This window comes from Tupaia chinensis, unplaced genomic scaffold (assembly GCF_000334495.1).
Source record: "Tupaia chinensis unplaced genomic scaffold, TupChi_1.0 Scaffold000359_1, whole genome shotgun sequence".
NCBI lineage: Eukaryota > Metazoa > Chordata > Mammalia > Scandentia > Tupaiidae > Tupaia > Tupaia belangeri.
In genome coordinates, this window is record NW_006159855.1 from 3,215,053 (window position 1) to 3,237,196 (window position 22,144).

General features: G+C 43.4%; 1 protein-coding gene across 3 annotated transcripts in view; it reads right to left on the minus strand.

Moving 5' to 3' along the window:
* HOMER2 (homer scaffold protein 2) overlaps window positions 1–22,144 on the minus strand; it is a 125,492-nt gene that overhangs the window by 91,768 nt on the left and 11,580 nt on the right. For 2 of the 3 annotated variants that reach the window (XM_027773565.1, XM_027773566.1), the window contains one exon: window positions 5,672–5,819. The exons of the other annotated variant lie outside the window; for it this stretch is intronic. In XM_027773565.1, coding sequence (XP_027629366.1) covers window positions 5,672–5,751 — 80 coding nt within the window. In that variant the 5' untranslated portion in view covers window positions 5,752–5,819. Of the gene's footprint in view, window positions 1–5,671; window positions 5,820–22,144 lie in introns of those variants that run through there. 3 annotated transcript variants of the gene reach the window in all.

The following is a 22,144-nucleotide window of genomic DNA, read 5'->3' on the forward strand; positions in this document are numbered from 1 at the left end:
AATGAGAGTGAGGAAGTGGGATGCAAGCCAAATTTTCAAACAACAGTGCTGGGAAAATGAACACGTGTTTGGATAGACCCACAGCGGGGAATGAGCAAGGCAGCAATGTCCCGGAAGTCTGAGAGGCTGGATCTTGACCAGCACAACAGGGACATGGAATGTTTGCCATTCTGCAGTCTATCTGAGGGTGATCAATAGGATAAAAATGGATCGTTTACCAGAGAGCTAAATCCAAGCCTCAGAAACCAAGGGAACAGAGAGCAGCTCTACATGTGCCCTTTCTCCTCCTCTTTTCTCGATTTTATTTTAATTGTGTATACTTGCCAGAAAGAGAGAAAACACAGCCCCCTGCGGTGTCATGCACCATCTTTTTCCCTCTGTCTCTCCTTCCCATCAGGATTCGGGGCACGCACCTGCATGTTTCTCAAGCCATAGGAGCCAGAATTTGAACCATGGCAGGCCACATGGGATCCGATCCCAATGCATACATGTAACCACTGGTTTACATACTGGAATAGAAAGAAAAACTAGAAAAATCCAAAATAAAGTCTAGAGTTTAGTTCACAGTAACGTACCAGTGTTGGTTCCTTGATTGTGACAAATGTTTCATAATAATGTTTTTTGTTTGTTTGTTTTCAGAGGTTTTTGCTATAGGGCAAGTACACTTGCCAGAGAATAAGAAAGAGAGAGAGAAAGAAAGAAATCAACCCCCAGAGGGGATGGCCATGCTTCAATCTCTTCTCCTCTTGAGATTTTGGGCATGCACGCACATGTTCCAGGCCTGAGTTTTAAGCTGCCGCTCCAGAACTCGAACCATGGTCCACTACATGGGAGTCCAGCGACATAACCATTATATCTTCTGCTGGTTCCTCATGGTAATGTAAGATGTTAACAACAAGGGAAACTAAATGATGGGTATAAGAGAACTCTCTGTATTATCCTTGACACTTTTACCTAAAATTGTCGAAAGTGTAAGGACAAGGCCCTATAAAACATGCCAGGCACAAGTTGTATCTATATAAAATAGCACAAAAGGTATACAGAACAATTTTAATCCACTTATCTGCCATGCATTCATTTCACTTTCTTTTCTGTTTTTAAAAATACTACTGCTCACAGCCTTTATTTGTTTAAAAACCTATAATCTTTTATTAAGTTTTTTCTTTCTTTTTTTTTGGGGGGGGAGGGGGATAGGGCATTGTGTTTGCAGGAGACAGACAGAGAGAGGGAAAGTGAGAAATCACTCCCCAGGATGATCCCAAGAGGGACAGGCATGCCACAATCCCTTCTCCTCCATTCTCCTCTTGGGATTTTGAGCACACATAAACATGCGCTGCATGATTTTTACGCCACCAGGACTGGAACTTCAACCATAGTCAGCCATGTGGAGTCCAGTACCTTAACACCATGACATCTGCTAGCCCTGTATTTTTTCTTTTACCACCAAAATTAGGCTCACTGTGTATATGTATAATGTCATTATTAGTGTGTTCAGATTTCTGGCGTTACAGATCTAGGGACTTCAAACACTTTTGGTTTTCTTCTGAAGACAAAAGGTCAGTTCTCTCAACTGCGCATAAAAAAAAGTCTTATTTTTAAAATGTTAATGTAAATAGGGTCAGTCTATAGCCCAGTAGTTAAGGGAGCCAGATCCCACATGACCAACTGTGGTGTGAATCTCAGCTCCAGAGGCTTGAAAAATACACTGGCACATATGCGTGTGTGCCCAAAATCCCAACAGGATGAAAAAATGAAAGAGAAAAAATGGGGACATGACCGTGTCCCATTGCAGAGTGCTTTCTCCTCCCTCCCTCTGCAAGTGCACATGCCCTCTGGCAATACATTTTTTAGAAAAGTAATTAAACAGATAAATATCAAATGTTGGGACCAGCAGTTAGCGTAATGGCTATGTCGCTGGACTCCCACATAGTCGACCGCGGTTCGAGTCCCAGACCCGGTGGCTTAAACTCATACCGGGCGCGTGTGCACACAGTGCCCAAGATCCTGAGTGGAGAATGGAGGAGAAGGGATTGCGGCGTGGCCATCCCCCCTGGGGGGTGATTTCTCACTTTCTGTCTCTCTGTCTCTGTCTGGCGAGTGCATGCGCCCTATAGCTAAAACCTCTCCAAAAAAAAGAAAAAGAAATAAAATGTTATGTAGGTATTACACTATATTTTTCAAGACTATAGAGTAACATAGAAAAATATTTATTTTACAAATACAAAGGGACTTCAAAATGTTCATGGAAAAATGGAATTAAAGAATGAGTTTATTTTGGTGAAAAATAATAGAAACCCACATGCACTACAGTTTTTCTACAATACACATTTTTCGAGAACTTTCTGAAGATCCTGTATATTGATCACCCACTATGTATTTGGCACTGTGCCAATACTAGATGATTAATAGGAATAAAGTACTCAGCAAAACAGACACTCCTGTCATGGCACTATAAGATGGTGTGAAAGATATAAATCAAATAATCACTCAAATATATAATTATAAACTGTGATCTGAGTGAACAGACATCTAATTTTGGTTGAGAAAGGTGTTTAGGGAAATCATTTTTTTAAGTTTATTTTACTCATGATAGATAGCAAGAACACATGCCTCTTATTTTTTAGACCCTCTGGCAGGGTCCCATCGCACCACATCTCTTTTCCCTGGCCCCTAGCTCCTCAGGATCTTAGGCACACATGCTCTCAGCATGTCTTCAAGACAACCAGGGGAATGAAACTCTCAGCTGGCCATCTAGCTCCCAGCACTGCAGCTCAGCCCACCACTGACTGTGCCACCAGGCTGGGCCACGAAGGTATCTTTGAAGAGACATTCGAGAAGACAAAGAGGCTTTACTTGGAAGCTGCAAAGGCCCTGTGGTGGTAAACTGGCCAGTTTTGAAGAACTGGAAGGCTAATGTGGTTAGAATTTAGTGACTTCAGCAAAGCATGAGATGAGGCAGGAGAGGTATGCCAGACCCTGAGTCTGGGTTAAGGATTTAGAATTTATCCAAATGCAACGAGAATCCACTGATGGGCTGGGGAATGCCATGATCTGGATTACATTATTAAAAGATTGCTATGGCTCCAGGGGGGAGAAGGGATAAGAAGAAGATGAGAGTAAAAGCAGAAGACCAATTAAGAGACTCTGGATAGGGCCAGCAGGTGATGTGGTAGTTAAGGTGCTGGATCCTACTTGGGCAACTACACAATTCAAGTCCTAGACCAAGTGGCTTGAAAAACACACTGGGCATGTGTGCGTGCATGCCCAAAATCTCGAGAGGAGAATGGGCAAGGAGGGACTGTGCATGACCAACCTCCCCAGAGAGTGATTTCTCGCTCGCTCACTCTCTCTCTCTCCAATGAGCACACAAGCCCTTTGAGAAAAATCTAAAAAATAAGAGGCTCTAAATAAAAGATAAGGGTAGAGATAAGACAAGTAGATTATGAATTAGAGGTATTTTAGAGGTAGACGCAACAGTTCTTGGTAATGGATTGGATATGCATTAGGGTGTAAAGTTGGGCTGATAAAATCATCTAAATGATAGCCATGCTGTGAGTCAATTTACATAAAAACTATTAGTACATATGGACAAACCTTAAAGTATAGAATATAAAGTTTAATTTATTAGGATGTCAGAAGAAAACAGGGTAAGAGCATGAGTACTAGAGACATACAGACCTGCACTAAGTCCTGGTTCTGCTACTGAGTGTCACTGTGACCTTGGGCAAGATATTTTCTTTTTTTTTGGAGAGGTTTTTGCTATAGGGCGTGTGTGCTCGCCAGAAAGACAGAGAAAAAGAGATAGAAAGCAAGAAATCACCCCCCATGGGGATGGCCACACAATCCCTATTTTTCTCTCAGGATCTTGGGCATACACGCACACAGGCCCGGCATGAGTTTTAAGCCACTGGGTCCGGGACTCAAACCGCAGTCGACTATATGGGAGTCCAGCGACATAGCCATTACACCAACTGCTGGTCCCAAGTTTTTCTTTTTTTTCTTTTTTCTCCAAGAGAGATTTTTGCTCTAGGGACCACGCACTCGCCAAAGAAACAGAGAAAGACAGAGAGATAGAAAGCAAGAAGTCATCTCTCCAGTGGGTGGCCATGCCACAATCCCTTCTCCATTCTCCTCCTATATCTTGGGCACACACGCACATGGAACTGGCATGAGTTTGAAGCCACTGGTTCTGGGACTTGAACCATAGTCAGCCATGTGGGAATCCAGCAACATAATCGCTACAACATCTGCTGGTCCCAAGTTTTAAACTCCTCTGAGCCTCGTTCTCTCATCTGTAAAATGGGGCTACATAACTGGACTGTTAGAATGAATGTGATACCTGTAAAGCACTTAACTCAGTCTCTGATGTATATAGTACATTCTTAAGATATTGTAGGTATTATTACTGGCCGTATTGGTGGAAATTTTATTAAAATTATAGGGCAAAATTTTCAACCTTTTATTGTGATTAAATTAATATCATCATAACGGTATTCTATTATCAACTCAAAATTGTAGCAGTCTGTTCAAACATTCTGAAACTGTCCCACCATGAAAACAGCTCATTAACTTCCTGCCAAATAATACTTTGCTTTGTCCAGAGCCCTCTACAGCTTTAGAATCCCTCTGCAAGGTACTTGAGGGTCAGAAAAAATATCAGCTATATCTTTAACATGACACCAGATCAATAATGGGGCCACTAGCCCCAGTCTTCTCTTTCCAATCTAGTCAAGGACCTGCCTTAGAAAGATGAACTGTAAGTAGTTCCAACTGTCCCTGCCCTCTACTTTCCCATCCTGGGCTTTCCTAAATCTACCTTTCCTAGATACCTCCAGGGATTCGGATAGCATTCACCCATTTACTTACTCTTAACTGAGTACCTCTTCTGAGCTAGTCTGTTCTCAAACAACTTAATAAGTAATATTAATATAACTGCGGTATGAATAAAGTACTATGAGATACTGATCTTGCCTATGGAAGGCTTCAGAAAGAAGACATGCAAGCTGGGTCTTAAGGGTCTCTTAAAGGGAAGGCCATTTCCAGCAAACAGCCCGGCATGTGCTGAGGCATATATGGGGAGGGCAGGGGGGGTTAGAGGACAAGATTCATCTAGAGAATGTCCATGTGGTGGTGGAAAGTAGTCAGGCATGAGAGACAAGTTGGGACTACATTGTGAAAGACCGTGGGTCATGTCAAGGAGTTTGGATTTGATTTGGAGGATCACAGGGAGGAAGTGGAGGTTCTGAAGCCAGGTGATGGCATGATGGGATGTTCACCTTGAATCCTCTGGCAAAAGAAGGGAGGATGGTCTGGAAGGGAGAGACTGGTAGAAGAAGATTGTTAGGAGGATCTAAGCGCCAGGTTGCAGCAAGACCAGGGAAGAGGAGGTGTGATCAGTGCCCAGGAAGGGTGAGAGTATGAGTAAGAAAGAGCCAGGAGCACCTGCACCTCAGGGGCCTGGGAAGCTACAGCTGCTGGGGGAGGGACTAGCCTTTAAACAATCATCCAACAATCTTGATGAGAGGCTGGACCTCATTAGCTGCCTTTGTGCAGAATTCAACTCCAAGAGGCAAAAGTGGAAGTGACATACCGGAATCCCAGCCAGCCCCAAGTGGCCCAGGGCATCCAGACTGAGCCGCCGGAGGTCCTGTGCTACCATGATGACTTTTACCTCTCCTCCTTCTGGATATGTCCACTGGCAAGTCTCCTCCCTCGGACATTGGTCTTTGAAGGCAGAGTCCCTCTCTGCATTTTTCTTGCTCTGTTTGGGCTTCATCCTCAGCCAAGCTCTCTTCTGGGCTCCAGTGTCTCATTCAGATCTAGCAAGAAATGAGCAAATTCCCAAACAGGTCAAACTCAAATCTCAGAATTGAGTCTTTTTGTTTCTGTCTGGACTGTCATGGGGCATAGGCTTATTCATGAGCCCATCACTGTGCCTGGGGTAACAGAATATCCTGATTAGCTTAGTGTGGGTCATGGGTAGCTATGGGGTGATCTGGAGGTCACTTCTCATAGAAAGCCAGGGACTGAGAGTAGGAATGGAGCAGATGCCCATAGGAAAACCAAGGTGAATGGACACAAGTGAGTGAGTGAAAAATAACAGATGCCCACTGTAGGCACATAGCTATTTTAGTTTCCTAGCACCAGGTACAGAGTTGGTGGATTTATTTTTGAATGAAAGATAGTCTTGGACATAGTAGAGTCACCCTAAGTTAAGATATTCCTGAGAAGAACTCAAAAGGGCCAGTCTGGAGAGATGAAGAATGGGTACAATTCTGAGGATCCAAGACTTAGAGAGTGAAGATATGTTTTAAATCAGTCATTCTTAACCTTGGCTTAACAGTAAAATCACCTACAGTGCCTTGACAAAATACCAAGCCAGGGCCCCACCTTCAGAAAGAATGATTTAATTGGTCTGGGTGGTGCCTAAGCATTCAAAAACCTCTGAACTCCCCAGGCATTCCAGTGAATAGCCAAGGTTAGAGTCATTGCTACTAGCCTCCTTGTGTCCAAAAAGATGTAGATGTGAGACCAGAGCTCCAGGAGCTTGGGAACTAGTAGAAACATAAAGGAACATACCCTAGCTCATTGGGTGGGCTTTCATGAGAGTTAGGACTCTAAAGAACTAAGAAATCCAAGGGATTTGTAAGGTGAAGGAGGTGCAGTACGTCCTATGAGCACAGGTAGGAAGAATGAAGTCTAAAGCTTGCTAGTTTTCCTGAAAGAGACTGGAGTTCTATGCATTAGCAGCAGAACAGATTGGCATGTGTTTGTATATCTGGATAGTTGGGATGGGTCAGGTTCAGGTAGGTGAGGCTAGATTCCACTGCCAGGTCTGACGTAGACTCAACAGGTCTAGGGATGAGTGAAGAAGATGATGGAGTCATGTGAAGTGCTGAAGTTTCCAACTGGAGGCACTGGGCAGAGGGTCATACCTCTCAAGGACATAAGGAATCCAGGAGGCAGATGAGAGCAAATCAGAGAGATGAGGTAAGTGCAACTTGGCATATGACGAGCTGCAGGAATCTGAGGAACAAATAAGAGATGTCCAATAGGTACTTAGACGTTCTATGTACACAGCTTGGAAGGGAGACTTGGGCACCATCAGCAAGTCAGTCTCTGAGCCCAGGTAGAGCAGGTCAAATAAACCGAGGTAAGACTAAGGAAGACATAGGTGGAATCACCAGAGCAGGAAAGAGAGCTTATGAGGGTGAATGAGTGGCCGTTAATGTCCAGAGGGCCATCTTGTTCTAGCTGGGGAGCAATTTACTTCATTTAAATTAATCAAACATAAACTTTTTTTAAAAAGTAACTCTTTGCCAGTAAACAAAGAGCAAACAAAAACAAACAAACAAAAGGCAAATAATACAAAATCAAAGCAAATGGGTTTTTAATTCATTTCAATGTAGCAAATATTTACTGAACGCCTACTACGTGCCAGACTAGCCACAGATGGCTTGGCTGGCATGGTTAACTCATCAGGCACCCAGCCCCACTCCTACTCTCTTCCCAGGCCCATCTGGGAGGCCTTGGTGGTTCTGGTCCCCTGAAGCTTTGCCTCCAATAATGCTCAGCCTTACCAGTTGTTCTAAGTGGATGCCCCCTGCAAATCTGAGGTCTTCGTGGTAAGTAACACCTTTCTTGGAAGCATCTATTTCACAGCAGCTGCCCAGTGGGCTTTGGGCTCTGTTCCACAAAGCCCTTGACTGTGCAGGCTCCCAGCAGCCTGGCTTCTGTTCCTTGGTCCACCTCCAGCCCTTTCCCAGCTCCTTTGCAGGGCAGAGATGCATGATCTGGCTGTCGGCCTGGAAATGAGTACACCAATGAGATGGCCATTTCTGACCATCTCTCCAACAGCTGAGGCTCAGTAGTCTCCAGGAGTTTCCCTTCTGTCACTTCACACTTACAGCACAAGAATACTTTGCAGAAAATCACTTTCAACTGAGACAATACCACTCTACTCACACAGAGCAATAAACTGATCCCTCAGTCACCACCCACCCAAGGAGACTTTCCCTTTCATCACCCTCTTTGCAATTCCTCACCCCCTCATCTAGTCACCAGATATTTCCTGCGCCCAGACTGGCCTTCAGTGTGAGGGCTGCCTCTTTAACAGACCTTTCCTTTTAGAAATTTGCTATTACAAATAACTTACTGTTCTTTTTTACAAATGTCATCTCTTCTATTCACATAATTCTCCAATGTACATATTCTTTATTTCTTTTGAAACCATCATAAAGGCTATCTGGATATTTGATTTACTTAAATTCATGTTTCATTCCATTTGTTGGTTTACCACTTTGAAAATGTCTTCCTCAGTTGTTTTTTAAGTATACTGTCTCCTGAATGAGTCATCTCCCCCCCTAACTGTAGTAAAATACAAATTATATTAAATTTACCTTTTTTTTTTTAGGTTTTTGCCTTAGGGTACATGTATTCACTAGAGAGAAACAGAGACAGGAAGTGAGAAATCACTCCCAAGAAGTATAGCTACACCACAGTCCTTTCTCTTTTATTCTCCTCTTCGGATTTTGGGTATGTATACATGTGGGCCTGGTGTGTTTTTCAAGCTTCTGGGTCCGGGACTTGAACTGTGGAGTTGGCCATGTGGAAACCAGTGCTTCAACCACCATACCACCTGCTGGCCCAAAATTTACCATTTTGGGTCTCCACAATTTTTTTTTTTTTTTTTTTTTTTTTTTTTGGCTAGAAGGCATGTGTACTTGCCAGAGGGAAAAGAAAGAGAAAGTACCTCCCCAGTGGAGAATGGTCATGCTCAAACCCCTTCTCCATGTTGGGAGTTTGGACACACACACATATGCCTGGCATATTTCTCAAGCCACTGGATCTAGGACTCAAATCACGAGGAGAGCCATGTGGGATCCAGCTGCTTTAACCACTAGGCCATGGCCAGCCCTAACATTTTCAAGTGCAGAGTTAAGTGGTATTAAGTCTATTGACAGTATTATTATACAACACTCATCATTATCCACATTCAATACTTTTTCATTATCCCAAACGCAAGCAAGTTTTTAAAAACTGTCTAGAAAGTAGGAGACATGCCTAGTTTACTTTTTATTCCTACTTCTGTACATGATATGTGCCCCATACGTACTCTTGGCTAATCAGAGCAGATAAGAGGTTTAATATAAAAGGCATTAAACTGGCACCAATGTTATTCTATCAAATGACCTCTTCTAAAATTACTTCATATTAAAACAAGAGGAGAGGGGCTAGCCTGAGGACTAGTGGTCAAGGTAGCCAGATCCTACATGGCTGATCATGTGGTTTTGAGTCCCAGGACTGGTGGCTTAAGATAGGCCAGGCATGTGTGCTTACGTGCCCCAAATCCTGACAGGATGGAGAGATGGAGGAGATGAGATTGTGGTGTAATCATGCCCATGCCCCATGGGGGGTTGTGGGGAGGTGCTTTTTCCCTCTCCCTTTCTTTGTTTCTTTCTCCCTGGCATGTGCACATGCCCTCTGGGAACATTACTTTAATGAAAAAAAATTTTAATCAAATAAACAAACAAGAGGAGATGGGGATCAGCAAGTGGCATGATGGTTAAGGTGCTGGACTCCAACATGGCTGACCCCAGTTTGAGTCTTAGACCTGGTGGCTTGAAAATCATGCCAGGAACATATGTGTGTGTGTGCTCAAAATCCTGCGAGGAGAATAGAGAAGGGATTGTGGAATGGCAGGTCTCCCTAGGGTGGGGGGGAAGGGGTAATTTCTCACTTCCTCTTTCTGTACCTCTCTCTCTCTCTCTCTCCCCTCTCCAGTGAATTCATGCACCCTAAGACAAAAAGCTAAAACAAACAAGAGGAAAAGGCTCATCTGGAGAAAAGGGGAAAAAAATGCAGAGAAACTTATTCTAGTAGGGCCCACAGGCTAAGATCTGGCTTTCGGTAGAGGGGTGAGTGCCCACACTCCCTAAAAAAGACAAGGATGAGGCCCTTGTTACCTGTTCTGAAATGACAGAAGACTCTTGTGGTGCCCCAAGTCAGGCTACAAAATTAACTAGCAGGAAACAAAAGCACTAGAAGGAGCAGAGCCCGTTCCTACTGAGCAAGAGGCCTTAAACAACTGGAGCAGTTTCCCTCACATTGCCTTGCTATATGAATCACTGAGGCACTTATTAACACACTGCTTCAGTACTCCCGGGGTGTGGTATGGGAATCTGCATGTTTAATAAGTGCCTGGAGAGATTCTTATGAAAGGGAGATTTGGGAAAGCATGAAATGGAGTTTTCCATTAGCAGGAAAGGGCTGACCCAGCTGCCGCGGGCTGTGAAGGGAAAGACTCCCAGCCACACTTGTAACCTGTTCCCAGGAGCTCCTGAGACCACTGGCTGCTTTTACAAACCCTGGGCAGGCCCAGTGAACCTTGAGACTCCCAGGGGCCTGCTGCTGCTTCTGCACATTTGGTCCTTTCTCTTCCAAATACCTGCATGCAAAGCTCATATACTATCTCTTACTTCCACCTCTACCAAAGGCCTCGATGATCCCAAGTGCTGGCATCCTCGCATCCCCTGGCTGGTTCCCCACAGCAGAGGGATGACAATGACATGTAGTCCTAATTTAGAACAAAAGAGCCAGGTACTCACTGGCCTGGTATTAATTAGGGAATGACCACAGATAGCTGGTGATATCATAGTCTACCTTTAGACCCAGCTGGGTCATTTTATGGAAGTAAGTTGGGAAGCTTCTATCTACTAGATCTGAGGTCAGTGTTTACAGAGAGACACTGGACACCAACTATAACTGTCAGAGATGAAATTTCACCTCAGGGCCCTTCTGATACAAGCCCGCTCAACAGAGCCTGGAAGGTTCATTCACTTTCAAGTTGCTCTAACGGGCCCTCAACACAGCAAATTGTAACAGTCACTACCACCCCTCACCCCCAACCACATGGGAACAGGTTTTGGCAAAACAGGATAAGGAATGCCATTTGATTAGGAATTCAGAAGTTTCTTCTTCCCTTCTCCTCCATTCTCCTCTCGGGATCTTGGGCACGCACGCACACGCGCCCGGCGTGAGTTTTAAGCCACTGGGTCCGGGACACGAACCGCGGTCGACTACGTGGGAGTCCAGCGACATAGCCATTACGCTAACTGCTGGTTCCCAGAAGTTTCTTCGTTTTAATGAAGCCACTAAGACTTTGTTTTAATTAAAACACAATTTCTGAAATAGCCCATTTGTCTTTAGTCCAGAAAGTTTGCTTTGAGCTGGCGTTGTAGTGCAGTAGTTAAGTCCTGTGCAAAGGGAGCTAGATGGCTGACCACCGGGTCAAGTCCTGGCTCTGGAGGCTTAAAGAACTCACTGGTGTGTGCCCCAAAAGGATGGAGAAATGAAGGAAAAAGGACTGTGGCATGACCATGCCAAGTCATGGGTTGCTTTCTCCCTCTCTTTCTGGCAAGTGCATGCAACTCTCGGGAAATAACAAAAAGTTTACAAATTTACATAAAGTAGCATTTCCATGGGATATCAACAGGTGTTACACAGGAAAAGGTGCCATACTCCATAGGTTTGGGAAATGGTGAGCTAAACACAGTGAAATAAGCTTTTTACTTTTGATTTTTAGAATCTTCAGTATGTCAATGTAGACTTAGGAAACTCCAAGAAAGGAATACCATGTATTATTTAATAATTTTCTAAAAATTAAATTACTTTATTAGCAATGAAATCTTGGGTAATTCTTCAGAGAACATATTTTAGGAAATGCTGAAATAAAGGATTCTATCACCCCAAGCCCACTTGGCCTATAGCAATAAGCAGCTGTTACTTCACTGATCTCGGGTGAATATCTCCTGCCTCTGATGTTCTTTTTTTTTTTTTTTTTCTCCTTTAGGTGCGCTCTGCTCACCAGAGAGAGAGAAGAGAAGTGAGAAATCACCCTCGAGCGAGGATGACCATGCTGCAATCCCTTCTGGATCTGAATCTGGGCTCCCGTGCCTATTAACCTCAGACATGCCACCCAACTTCCCTGCACCTAAAGTTCCCCACCTGTGAAATGAACAATGTTGGTACCTCCTCTTGAAGGCTGTGAGAAGGATTAAAGGCACGTGTTGAGCTATTATTATTACGCAGTACAGAAATTGTCTCCAGAAGTGGTATGGGTCCTCTAGCCCAGGGGTCCCCAACTCCAGCCTGGTAGCAGTCTGTGGCCTGTGAGGGACAGGGCCACACAGCAGGAGGTGAGCAGTGGTAAGCAGGTGAAGCTTCATCTCTATTTACAGCCACTCGCCATCACTCACATTATTGCCTGAGCTCTGCCTCCTGTCAGATCAGTGGTGGTATTAGATTCTCACAGGAGCACAGACTCTATTGTGAAGTAAGCCTGTGAGGGATCTAGTTTGCCTGCTCCTTGTGAGAACCTAATGCCTGATGATCTGAGGAGAACATAATTCTTTTTTTAAGGATTATTTTATTTAACTTTATTCATTTTATTTATTTTAATTTGACAAGAGAGGGACAGAGCCAGAGAGAAAGAGAGAGAAAGTGAGAAGGCAAGCCACCAGGTCCAGGATTTGAACCACAGACAGCCATGTGGGAGTCCAGCGCCCTTAACCACCATGCCACCTGCCGGCCCCAACATAATTCTTTTTAAGAGGTTTTTGCTTTAGCGTACATGTGCTCACCAGAGAGAAACAGAAACAGAGATAGTGAGAGGGAAAGTGAGAAATCATTCCTCTGAGAAAGTGAGAAGGCAAGCCACCAGGTCCAGGATTTGAACCACAGACAGCCATGTGGGAGTCCAGCGCCCTTAACCACCATGCCACCTGCCGGCCCCAACATAATTCTTTTTAAGAGGTTTTTGCTTTAGCGTACATGTGCTCACCAGAGAGAAACAGAAACAGAGATAGTGAGAGGGAAAGTGAGAAATCATTCCTCTCCATGGGGGGGATGGCCATGCTGCAATCCCTTCTCTTCCATTCTTCTCCTGGGATCTTGGGTACGTATGCACATGCACCTGGCATGATTTTCCAACCACTGGGTCTGGGATGTGAACCACTGTTGGCCAGTGACGTAATCACTATGCCATCTGCTGGCTTCACAAAATGTATTTTAAAAATTTATGTTTTCTCACTAAGATATTCATAGGGTCTAAAATATACAAGGTATAAGAGGATTTGCAGTGAAGTCTCCCTCCCATTCCTCCTCCCTAACTTCCACAGGCATCCAGTTCCTATACATCCTTCTAGAGATTAAGAATTCCTTTTCGGGACCAGCAGTTAGCGTAATGCCTGTGTCGCTGGACTCCCACGTAGTCGACCGCGGTTAGAGTCCCGGACCAGGTGGCTTAAACTCACGCCGGGCGCATGTGCGTGCGTGTCCAAGATCCCGAGAGGAGAATGGAGGAGAATGGGACTGCGGCGTGGCCATCCCCCCTGGAGGGTGATTTCTCGCTTTCTATCTCTCTGTCTCTCTCTCTCTCTCTCTGGCGAGCGCACACACCCTATAGCAAAAATCTCTCTCTCTCAAAAAAAAAAAAAAAGAATTCCTTTTCTTTTCCTTAGCATTGGTAGTATTCCACATACACAGTTCTGCAGTTAGCCTTTTCTCATTTAACATACTGGGGTTCATTCTATAACACGACAAAAGGTGCTTCCTCCTTTTTACATCTGTATAGTATTTCATTATTTCAGACTGTGCTTCACAGACTGGTTCGTTCTTCAAGGGCTTATGAATGAATGAAATACGGTCTTTTCCCCAGGCAGCTCAGTCTAAAACTACTTTCTTTTGAGAAGGAGGAAAGGAGACAAGTTAGAGTCTCAACGTCAAGACTGATCATAATCTCAGCTGCCCTGAGTGAGGCTATGAGGAGGAGAGAAGAGAGATCCAAAATGAAGGGGTCTGAGAAGTCTTGGGGGATTAGCCAGGCACCACTGGCAAAGGTGGAAGCAAACTGCAGCCTCCTTATCTTCTGAAACATAATTTATCGCTTTACTTATTTCCTCTCTTACTTTTTCCCTAATAGTAAAAGAGCTCTCTGTCTCTCTGGTGAGTGCATGTGCCCTACAGCAAAAATCCCTCTTCAAAAAAAAGAAGATGCAGGAACTGAAGCTACAATATTTAAGGAGACAAAGAGACATCTACATGCCTACTGTAAAGAAGACATGCAAGTAGTTATGCATATTTGAAAATTATCTGCATAAAATTGAAACCACAGTAGTGAATATGCTTAGAGAGAATGGAGAGAGAGAAAGAGAATAGTGGCTGACAGTCAAAAGACTTCAGGAATTCCAAAAATTACTGGATAGGAAAAATAAAAATGAAAAACCCTGCAAATAAATAGAACATTCACTTAAATAGTTGCCCTTCACGCCTATAGAAGATACCTGCCGAATGCATGTAATGCATGTTTGTTGAAGTACACTGAATATGACAGCAGGATGAAAAGGGAGTGAAGCTGTCTGATGGGTGTGAGAGGGTCACCCTGCAGAATATACTGATGCCTAAACACCATGTGAGTTATACGCTGTGACTGGGAGGGAAAGGCTTGAGCATAGAGGTGACAGATGGAACAACAGGAGTAGACACAATTCTCATGAAGAGTGTATAGAATGAGAAGAGGTCACAGGTAGAGCTGGGCACATTGACCCGAGAGAGAGTAGTGTCACGGCAACCAAGAGTTTTGAGCAAGACCTCCTCGACCTTAGGCCAGAAACTCTACTAGAACTCTCAGGAAAATGTGTGGACCTGTAGGGGTATCTACATCAGCCAGAGATTAGAGAGAGTCCAAGAGACGGGGAGCCCTATGTTTCGGAACCTAAGAAAAGTTCCCTTATCACAAGTGACCTTATCACCAGGGCTCTGACAAGTAGACAGGACATTTCCTTCCCAAACAACATAATTTTCCCTGAAAATGGACCTAATAATGTGCCTCGCACTACCATCAAAGCTAAATTAGACTCCACTGACTCAGAATTCTTTTTTTGTCTTCTTTCCGATCCTTCCTTCCTTCCCATACAACTCGGTAAATGACAGGCTCGTTGTCCTTTCTACTGAATAATCTATTTAGGGATGGGCAGTGGACAGCCTACAGTTGTCTGTGCTATTATTACCTGTGACATACTGGAGTCTTTCACAGCATTCATTTCCAAGGAAAAGGGAAAAGAATGCACAAGAGAAGCAGGGCAATACTTGCTAGTAACTCCTGAAATGCATTTCCAAAATGATGAAGTCAGTTGTGTAAGGAAAATAACATAAAACAAATGGCCTCTTCATCAATCTTTCCAAACAGTGTTTGCATGGATCTTGTGGCTCTGGAACAGCCTTTCCGTAAGCTAATCTGTGGGTAAAAGTATCTCCGGCTCTTGTTTGTCCAAAAATGGCTGAAGAAACAAGTCTGAAAAGTGGCAAAATTACTGCCACTTGGAAAATACTGAGTAAACACCAACCGAGTTCCAGGCCCTGTGCAGGGATGCAGAAGTGGAAAGCCATAGTCCATGGGCCCCAGTAACACCTGGATACCCAGACAGGAGGAAAGGGCACCCAGGATCATTGAATGGGAAGGAAGCAGCCCATTCAAAGGGAAGGTGTATTCTTCATTATAAACTGGCATCTGGTTTACCGAGTATCATGAGCTTGGCTAACATACATCAGTTCTTTTTTTTTTTGGAGAGATTTTTGCTATAGGGCACGTGTGCTAGCCAGACAGACGGAGAGAGACAGAGACATAAAGTGTGAAATCACCCCCCAGGGGGGATGGTCATGCCGCAATCCCTTCTCCTCCATTCTCCTCTCGGGATTTTGGGCACACACACACACGTGTCCGGCATGAGTTTTAAGCCACCAGGTCCGGGAGGCGAACCGCGGTCGACTACATGGGAGTCCAGAGACATAGCCATTACGCTAACTGCTGGTTCCCGCATACGTCAGTTCTTGATAATGAGCAACTCTTGCTTTCTGGATGTTTTTAGCAGAGGTCTGGGCTCTGGATCATGCTACAGGCATAGGTAATTGAAGTCATTTATGGCAGAGGTGGAGGAAACTCGTGAGCCCTTCTTGCTGTCCTAACATTCCACAGGGTACTGGGGCATGGTTTTTGTTTCTAACACCAGTGACTCCTGTCTTTTGTCTCTCAAAAGTTGTAAACCAAGGGATTGGGGGAGTTGGAGGAGATGGGGAGAGAAAGTCAGAAGCTGTTGGAATACCATTAAGGAATCATTTTCACTTTGAAACCATTTCCAACCATTTCCAGTAACTGTGGCACTGAAGGTCCCCAGGCCTACTCTGACATTTTTTGTTAGATGCAACAACTCTTACTGAGGAGAATTTATTTTATTTATTTTCAAATATTAATCGATTTTAGAGGATTCCTGGAAGCAAGGAACTGATTCTGCTAAAAATCAGTCCAGTCCTGGACCAATGCCTCAGAAGCCTTTCTCTACTATAGACATAGAGAGCTGTGATGAGGGTGGGAGGGTGCTAGCTTTTCCTGTCACGGCCATTATTAATATTATGTTTGTCATCCTTCCAAGGGTACATCAGGAAGAAGACTGCTCAAAGTTAGATGTCCGGACACTAAGATTTTAATGATTAACTGTTGCCTTAAGATTTTCTAAGCCAAGGGGCCATCAAATGGCATCGTGGTTAAGGGCACTGGACTCCCATATGGTCAACCATGGTTCGAGTCCTGGACCTGGCTGCTTGCCTTCTCTCTTTCTCTGGCTCTGTCCCTCTCTGCTCAAATTAAAATAATCAAATCAATAAATAAAGTTAAATAAAGTAATTCTTTAAAACAAAACAAAACAAAAAGACTATCTAATATGAATACAATTGGATCTTGCTACATTTAATGCCACAGAACCAGGCCAAAATCTGTGCTGTGCTCTATGGCCAGTTACTTTGGAGTATCACCCAAGTAACATCAAGTCTTGATGCAGCTTTGATGAAGGAAGAGCTGCTTCCTTCTCTTCCTTCCTTTTTCCCTCTAAGGTATAATTTACATACCCTAAACTTTACCGATTTTAAGAAGACAATTCATGATTTTTACTTGTGCATATATCACCATCACCCAGCTTAAAAACATTCCCAGCACCCACAAAGGATCCTTCATGCTCATTCATAGTCCATTCCTCTTCCACCTCTAACTCCAGGCAATCATGTATCTGCCTTTTTAAAAATAAAGTTTATTTTGTATTGAATTTTACTATATATATATTTTTAATTTGCTATAAAACACATGTGCTCACCAGAGAGTGAGAGAGAAGGTGGAAAAGCAAGCTGCCAGGTTTGGGACTTGAACTGTGGTCAGCCATGTGGGAGTCCAGCGCCTTAACCACCACACAACCTACCAACCTCATCATGTACCTTCTTTCCATCTCCATTAGAGCTGCTTTTTTAACAAAATGTTGGCTTAACATTCAAGAATTCTTGTACCTCTACCTGAAGGTAGGATGGCCTTCTGGTTAAGAATACAAATTGCACTCTTCAATTTTTACAATAAGATACAACTATATGCCTGTGTGTGTGCGGCAGGCCATAGTCATGGACAGCACCCAATGGACATAAATGGGAAATTCTTAGGCCCTACTGGACCCCCAGTAAAGGTCCAGGAAAATGAAATGGAAATTGCCCCAAGTACTGGTACAGCAGAATGTCAAGGGTGTGGATATTAGCCCCAGGTGATGTGGAGGTACAAACTGTTTCTTCAACTGAGCAGTGGACCCATGGTTCTAAATGCTTTGGACTTGGACATTTCACTCTGTGTGTGGAGCTTAAGACCCCACAAGTTTTGAGTACACTTCCATGAAGTACAAAAGAGGCAGGTGCTGGCAGCCTCCCTGCCTCCTAGTCTCATTGCAATGCCCATCTCCCGCTTCAGGGATAACCAAGGAAAAATAACTGTAAACTGCATGCACGTCAGTGCCTGAACTATGACAGACTGAGTTCTGGCTCCAGCAGTGTCTAATATGAATACAAATGGATCTTGCTGCACTTAATGCCACAGAACCATCTTAACTGTCAATAGCTAGTCATACAGCGCCAAGTTCTCAGAACTACAGCTCAAATATGTTGTTCTTTGGGTTCCTTGGAATACCTTCTACAGGGAGGGTATAAGCTTTGGAGACAGAGCCAAGTTCAGATCTCATTTCTCCTGCTTGCTTATGTGACCTTGGACAAGTTACCTATCATCTCTAAGCATGGTCTGTAAAAGAGGGATAATACCTACCTAGGAGGGTTGTTCTGAGAATACTACAAAGCTTTGCTAAGTGCCTGGCTGTAGCAAACGCTCAAACAGCAGTGGTGGTAGTGTTCACTTTTTGATGAGGTTGTTTTCACAGAACTATGCATTTGTCACAGGACAAAATGTTTGCATCAGAATCTCTCCCTATTCAAATCAGTCAAGTTAGAATATTTTATTTTGCTCTAGAAAACAATGAGGAGCTAATATTTGTTAATACTTATAATCTAGGATTAAAAATAATGATCTATAATCTCATTTTAGAAAGCAGGAAATGAAGTCTCAGAGAATTAACTTGGTCAGAGCCACTCACATTGCCTACATCTAAAGCACATTTCATCTAGAAATTCTAAAGATCTTTCCGCCCACCTGTGGGAGGGGCAGACTCCTACTTGCCATCAGGAAAATAGAATCAACATTCAACAATGTCTAATTGAGACATGCTCAAATCTGAGCAGAGAATAGCAACTCCCTAAGCGATTGGACAGGAATATTACACTGGGGGGGGGGGCGCCAGGGGGGATTGGGCAGGAATATTACACTGGGGGGGGGGGGTGTCCCTGAGGGAGAGGACTAATAAAGAGCTCTGTGAGCTGGCTTGCAGGGAAGTCAAGCAGTCTTACAGTCTTTGTCTGAAGAGTATTCAACAGAAGAATGGCCAGTCTCCATCATCCACACCCAAGAATCCAAATTCCTCACAGGATCTCACTTCTGACAATTTCTATACTGTGCGTATATGTGCATGTGTGCATGCATGTGTTATGTTCTGTGTACATGACTGTTAGAGAATCGCCCCTTTCAGTAAATTCTCCTTGGAAATTTAACGCTCTCAGTTCTTCCTTACCCTGAAGTCCCTCTATACTTTCATATCTAGTTGGAATTACATTGTCCTGCACCCCATTAGTTATCATGTACTATCTTATACACTGTCACATCATAATTATCTTTTGGTTGATGCTTCAGTTAGCTCTTAGAATTTGTGATCTACTTTTTTTTTTTAGTTTCCCCACTCCTCCAACAGTAAGCTTAGAAATATGAGGGGATATGGGGTCAGCAAGTGGTGTGGTGGTTAAAGGCGCTGGACTCCCACCTGGCTGACCGTGGTCAGGTCCTGGACCTGGCAGCTTGAAAATCATGCCAGGTAGGCGTGTGTATGCCCAAAATCTCAGGAATAAAATGGGAGAGAAGGATGGAAGAGAAGGAACTGCAGTGTAGCCAGCCCTGTGGGGGGTGATTTCTCACTTTGCTCCCCAATGTCTCTCTCTGGGAAGTGCACATGCTTTATGGCAAAAACAAACGAACAAACAAACAAAACAAAAAGACAGAAAGAAATACGAAGGGCTTCGAAAAGTTTGTAGAAAATAGAATTAAAGTAAGTTTACTTTGGTGCTAAAAAATGTCAAATCCATAGTTTTATTAATAATATGGATCGTTTAATGAATTTTTTGAAGATCTCTTACAGACTGGAGCAATAAATATGGAGTGAATCAGATGGTGGTGCAGTGGTAAAATAAAATACTGTGCAAGGTAAACCCATGTGGAAAAGTGGCCAGTCCAAAGACTTCCCTGAGTACACGGAGCACACATGCACCTATAACCCGGGCTGGCTAAAGCTGGTGGTAGAATACAGTATCAAGACACTCTTGGGGTACTGCATCTATGTCTCTCTGTTTCTCTCTCATTCATAGGATAAATAAAACTTTTTAAAAAATCACAAATCATAAAGATCTTTAAACTGATTTTTTTTAAAAGATTTCTGCCATAGGGTATGTGCGCTCACCAAAGAGACAATGAGAGACAGTAAGAGGGAAGGTGAGAAATCACTCTCTCCTCCAGAGGGGATGGCCACGATGCAACCCCTTCTCCTCCAGTCTCCTCTTAGGGTTTTAGGCATACACACACACACTCCCAGCATGAGTTTCAAGCCACCAGCTCCAAGACTCCAACCATGGTCAGTCATGTGGGAGTCCAGCGCTTTAACCACTACACCAACTATTGGTCCCTAGAGTTGTTTTTTATAATAGAGTTCTACGTGAAGAGAAATCAAAGATTCAATAAATAACCTGACTTTGCATTTAGTTTATAAAAATGAGCAAATGTCACTGACATGCTAAAGGAAAGAAAGTAATTTTTCTGTAGAGAAATAATGTGCTTGAAGCTCATTTCTAGTTAGAGTGGGTTTAGTCACAGAGAGGTTGCTAAACACCTTTCTGAGAAACACTCACAGCACATGTGTTATCAGAGGGACCATATGGAACCCACTGTGGGGTGCAACGGGGGTGCCTGTGACTTCTTGGATACATGGTTTACTAATACTCCAAATCCTTTTGGAGGATTCACCTTCATTCTGATTCACTTTCTTAAATGTTTACCTTTATATTTGCCAACTGTTTGAATTGGTGCTTCAACTGTTCCAACCATCTGCTAAGAGAAAATTTCTAGATTATGTCACAATTTTCAGAATCTCAAATCATACAGTTTTGGAGTAGGATAAGACCTTAAAAATCAGCAAGTTTAAGTCCTTTGCTCATGTGTTCAAAAACATTTCTTCATTACCTCACATGTGACTCCAAGCTCTAGTGGTGAGCGAGCGCCAGAGATGCAGAGACATCACACATCATCTCTGGACTCCTAAAACTTATACTCTAACAGGAAAGATGGACATTAAAACAGAGAGATTCAGTAAAGTTATGCAGACGGCTATCTGATAAATGAGTGTCGGGGAACAAATGTGTTATGCACAGGAGGTGAGCTCAATCTTTATATATGGTTGAGTGTTTACTGAGGGGGAGGAAGTGAGTGGGAAAAGATTAGTCAAATATAAAACTGGAGAAGGTGGCAGGGGCTCGATCAATAACCATGAAGTCAGCACCAACTATGTATGGATCAAGTTGCCAAACTATGCTAATTGCTAAAGAAGTGAAAGATACAGCCTTGCCCTTAAGAAGTTTATAATTTAGGTGGATGCAAACAAATCACAATTCATTGTAATAAATGCATCACTATTTATGTGAAAAGTATAAAAAAAAAAATCAGTTCTACCTGGAGGTGGGGACAACTGGGGGAAGCATTTTAGAAGATCATCTGAAGATGATACAATAGGCTAACGTTTACTCGGTAAACCAGACTAGTTAGGGCACTGCAAACAGAAAGAACAGCATGGGTACAGCACAGTAAGCCGTTTTCCAAGAATTTTAAGCAATTTGACATGGGTGTGTGTTTAGCTAGTTTAGGAAGAGTAGCAGGAGATCTGAGTGAACAGACAGGACAGAGCTAAATCTTGATGGTCTTTGCATTCCATACTAAGGACCTTGGACAGTATCCTAGATGCAATTAGGAACCACTGGAAAGTGGATGGCTCCAGGAATAAATGTAATCAAGTTTGCACCTTAGGAAGAACCTACTCCAAGCTGGCTGGTTATTACCAATTCTTTTCTGACTGTTTCATAATAATAAAGAAAGAATACCCTAGTAACAGGGTGGGATAGGTCTGGAGGACAGCAAGGCTGGATACAATTATAGGCTACAACCATGGTCTGTATAAGATGTGACTAGGGTCAAAACTAAGAAGGAAAGAAATGAAGTGGACAAACAGGAGGGATGGTAAGGACTTAGGGAGGAACTGGGTGTGTGGGGTAAGAGAGAGGGAGGATTCTAGGATGACTGCCAGGTTTCTGGTATGGGTAATTGAGAAGAAGCATTCTCTGAAAGTGGAAATAGAGGCAGATAAACAGGTTCAGGAAGAAAGATGAACTCATACTTAGATATCTGATGCAGATGCCTGTGGGACATAAAAGACAGAAATTTCTAGTAAGCAGGACTATTTGTGAGTCAGAGCTCAAATGTGATGGATAACTGGAGACATCCACTGCTGAATCATCAGCACAGAAATGGAAGCTGAAGCGACAACAGAGACTGTCTACATAGTCAACACATGGGGAGTACAGATAG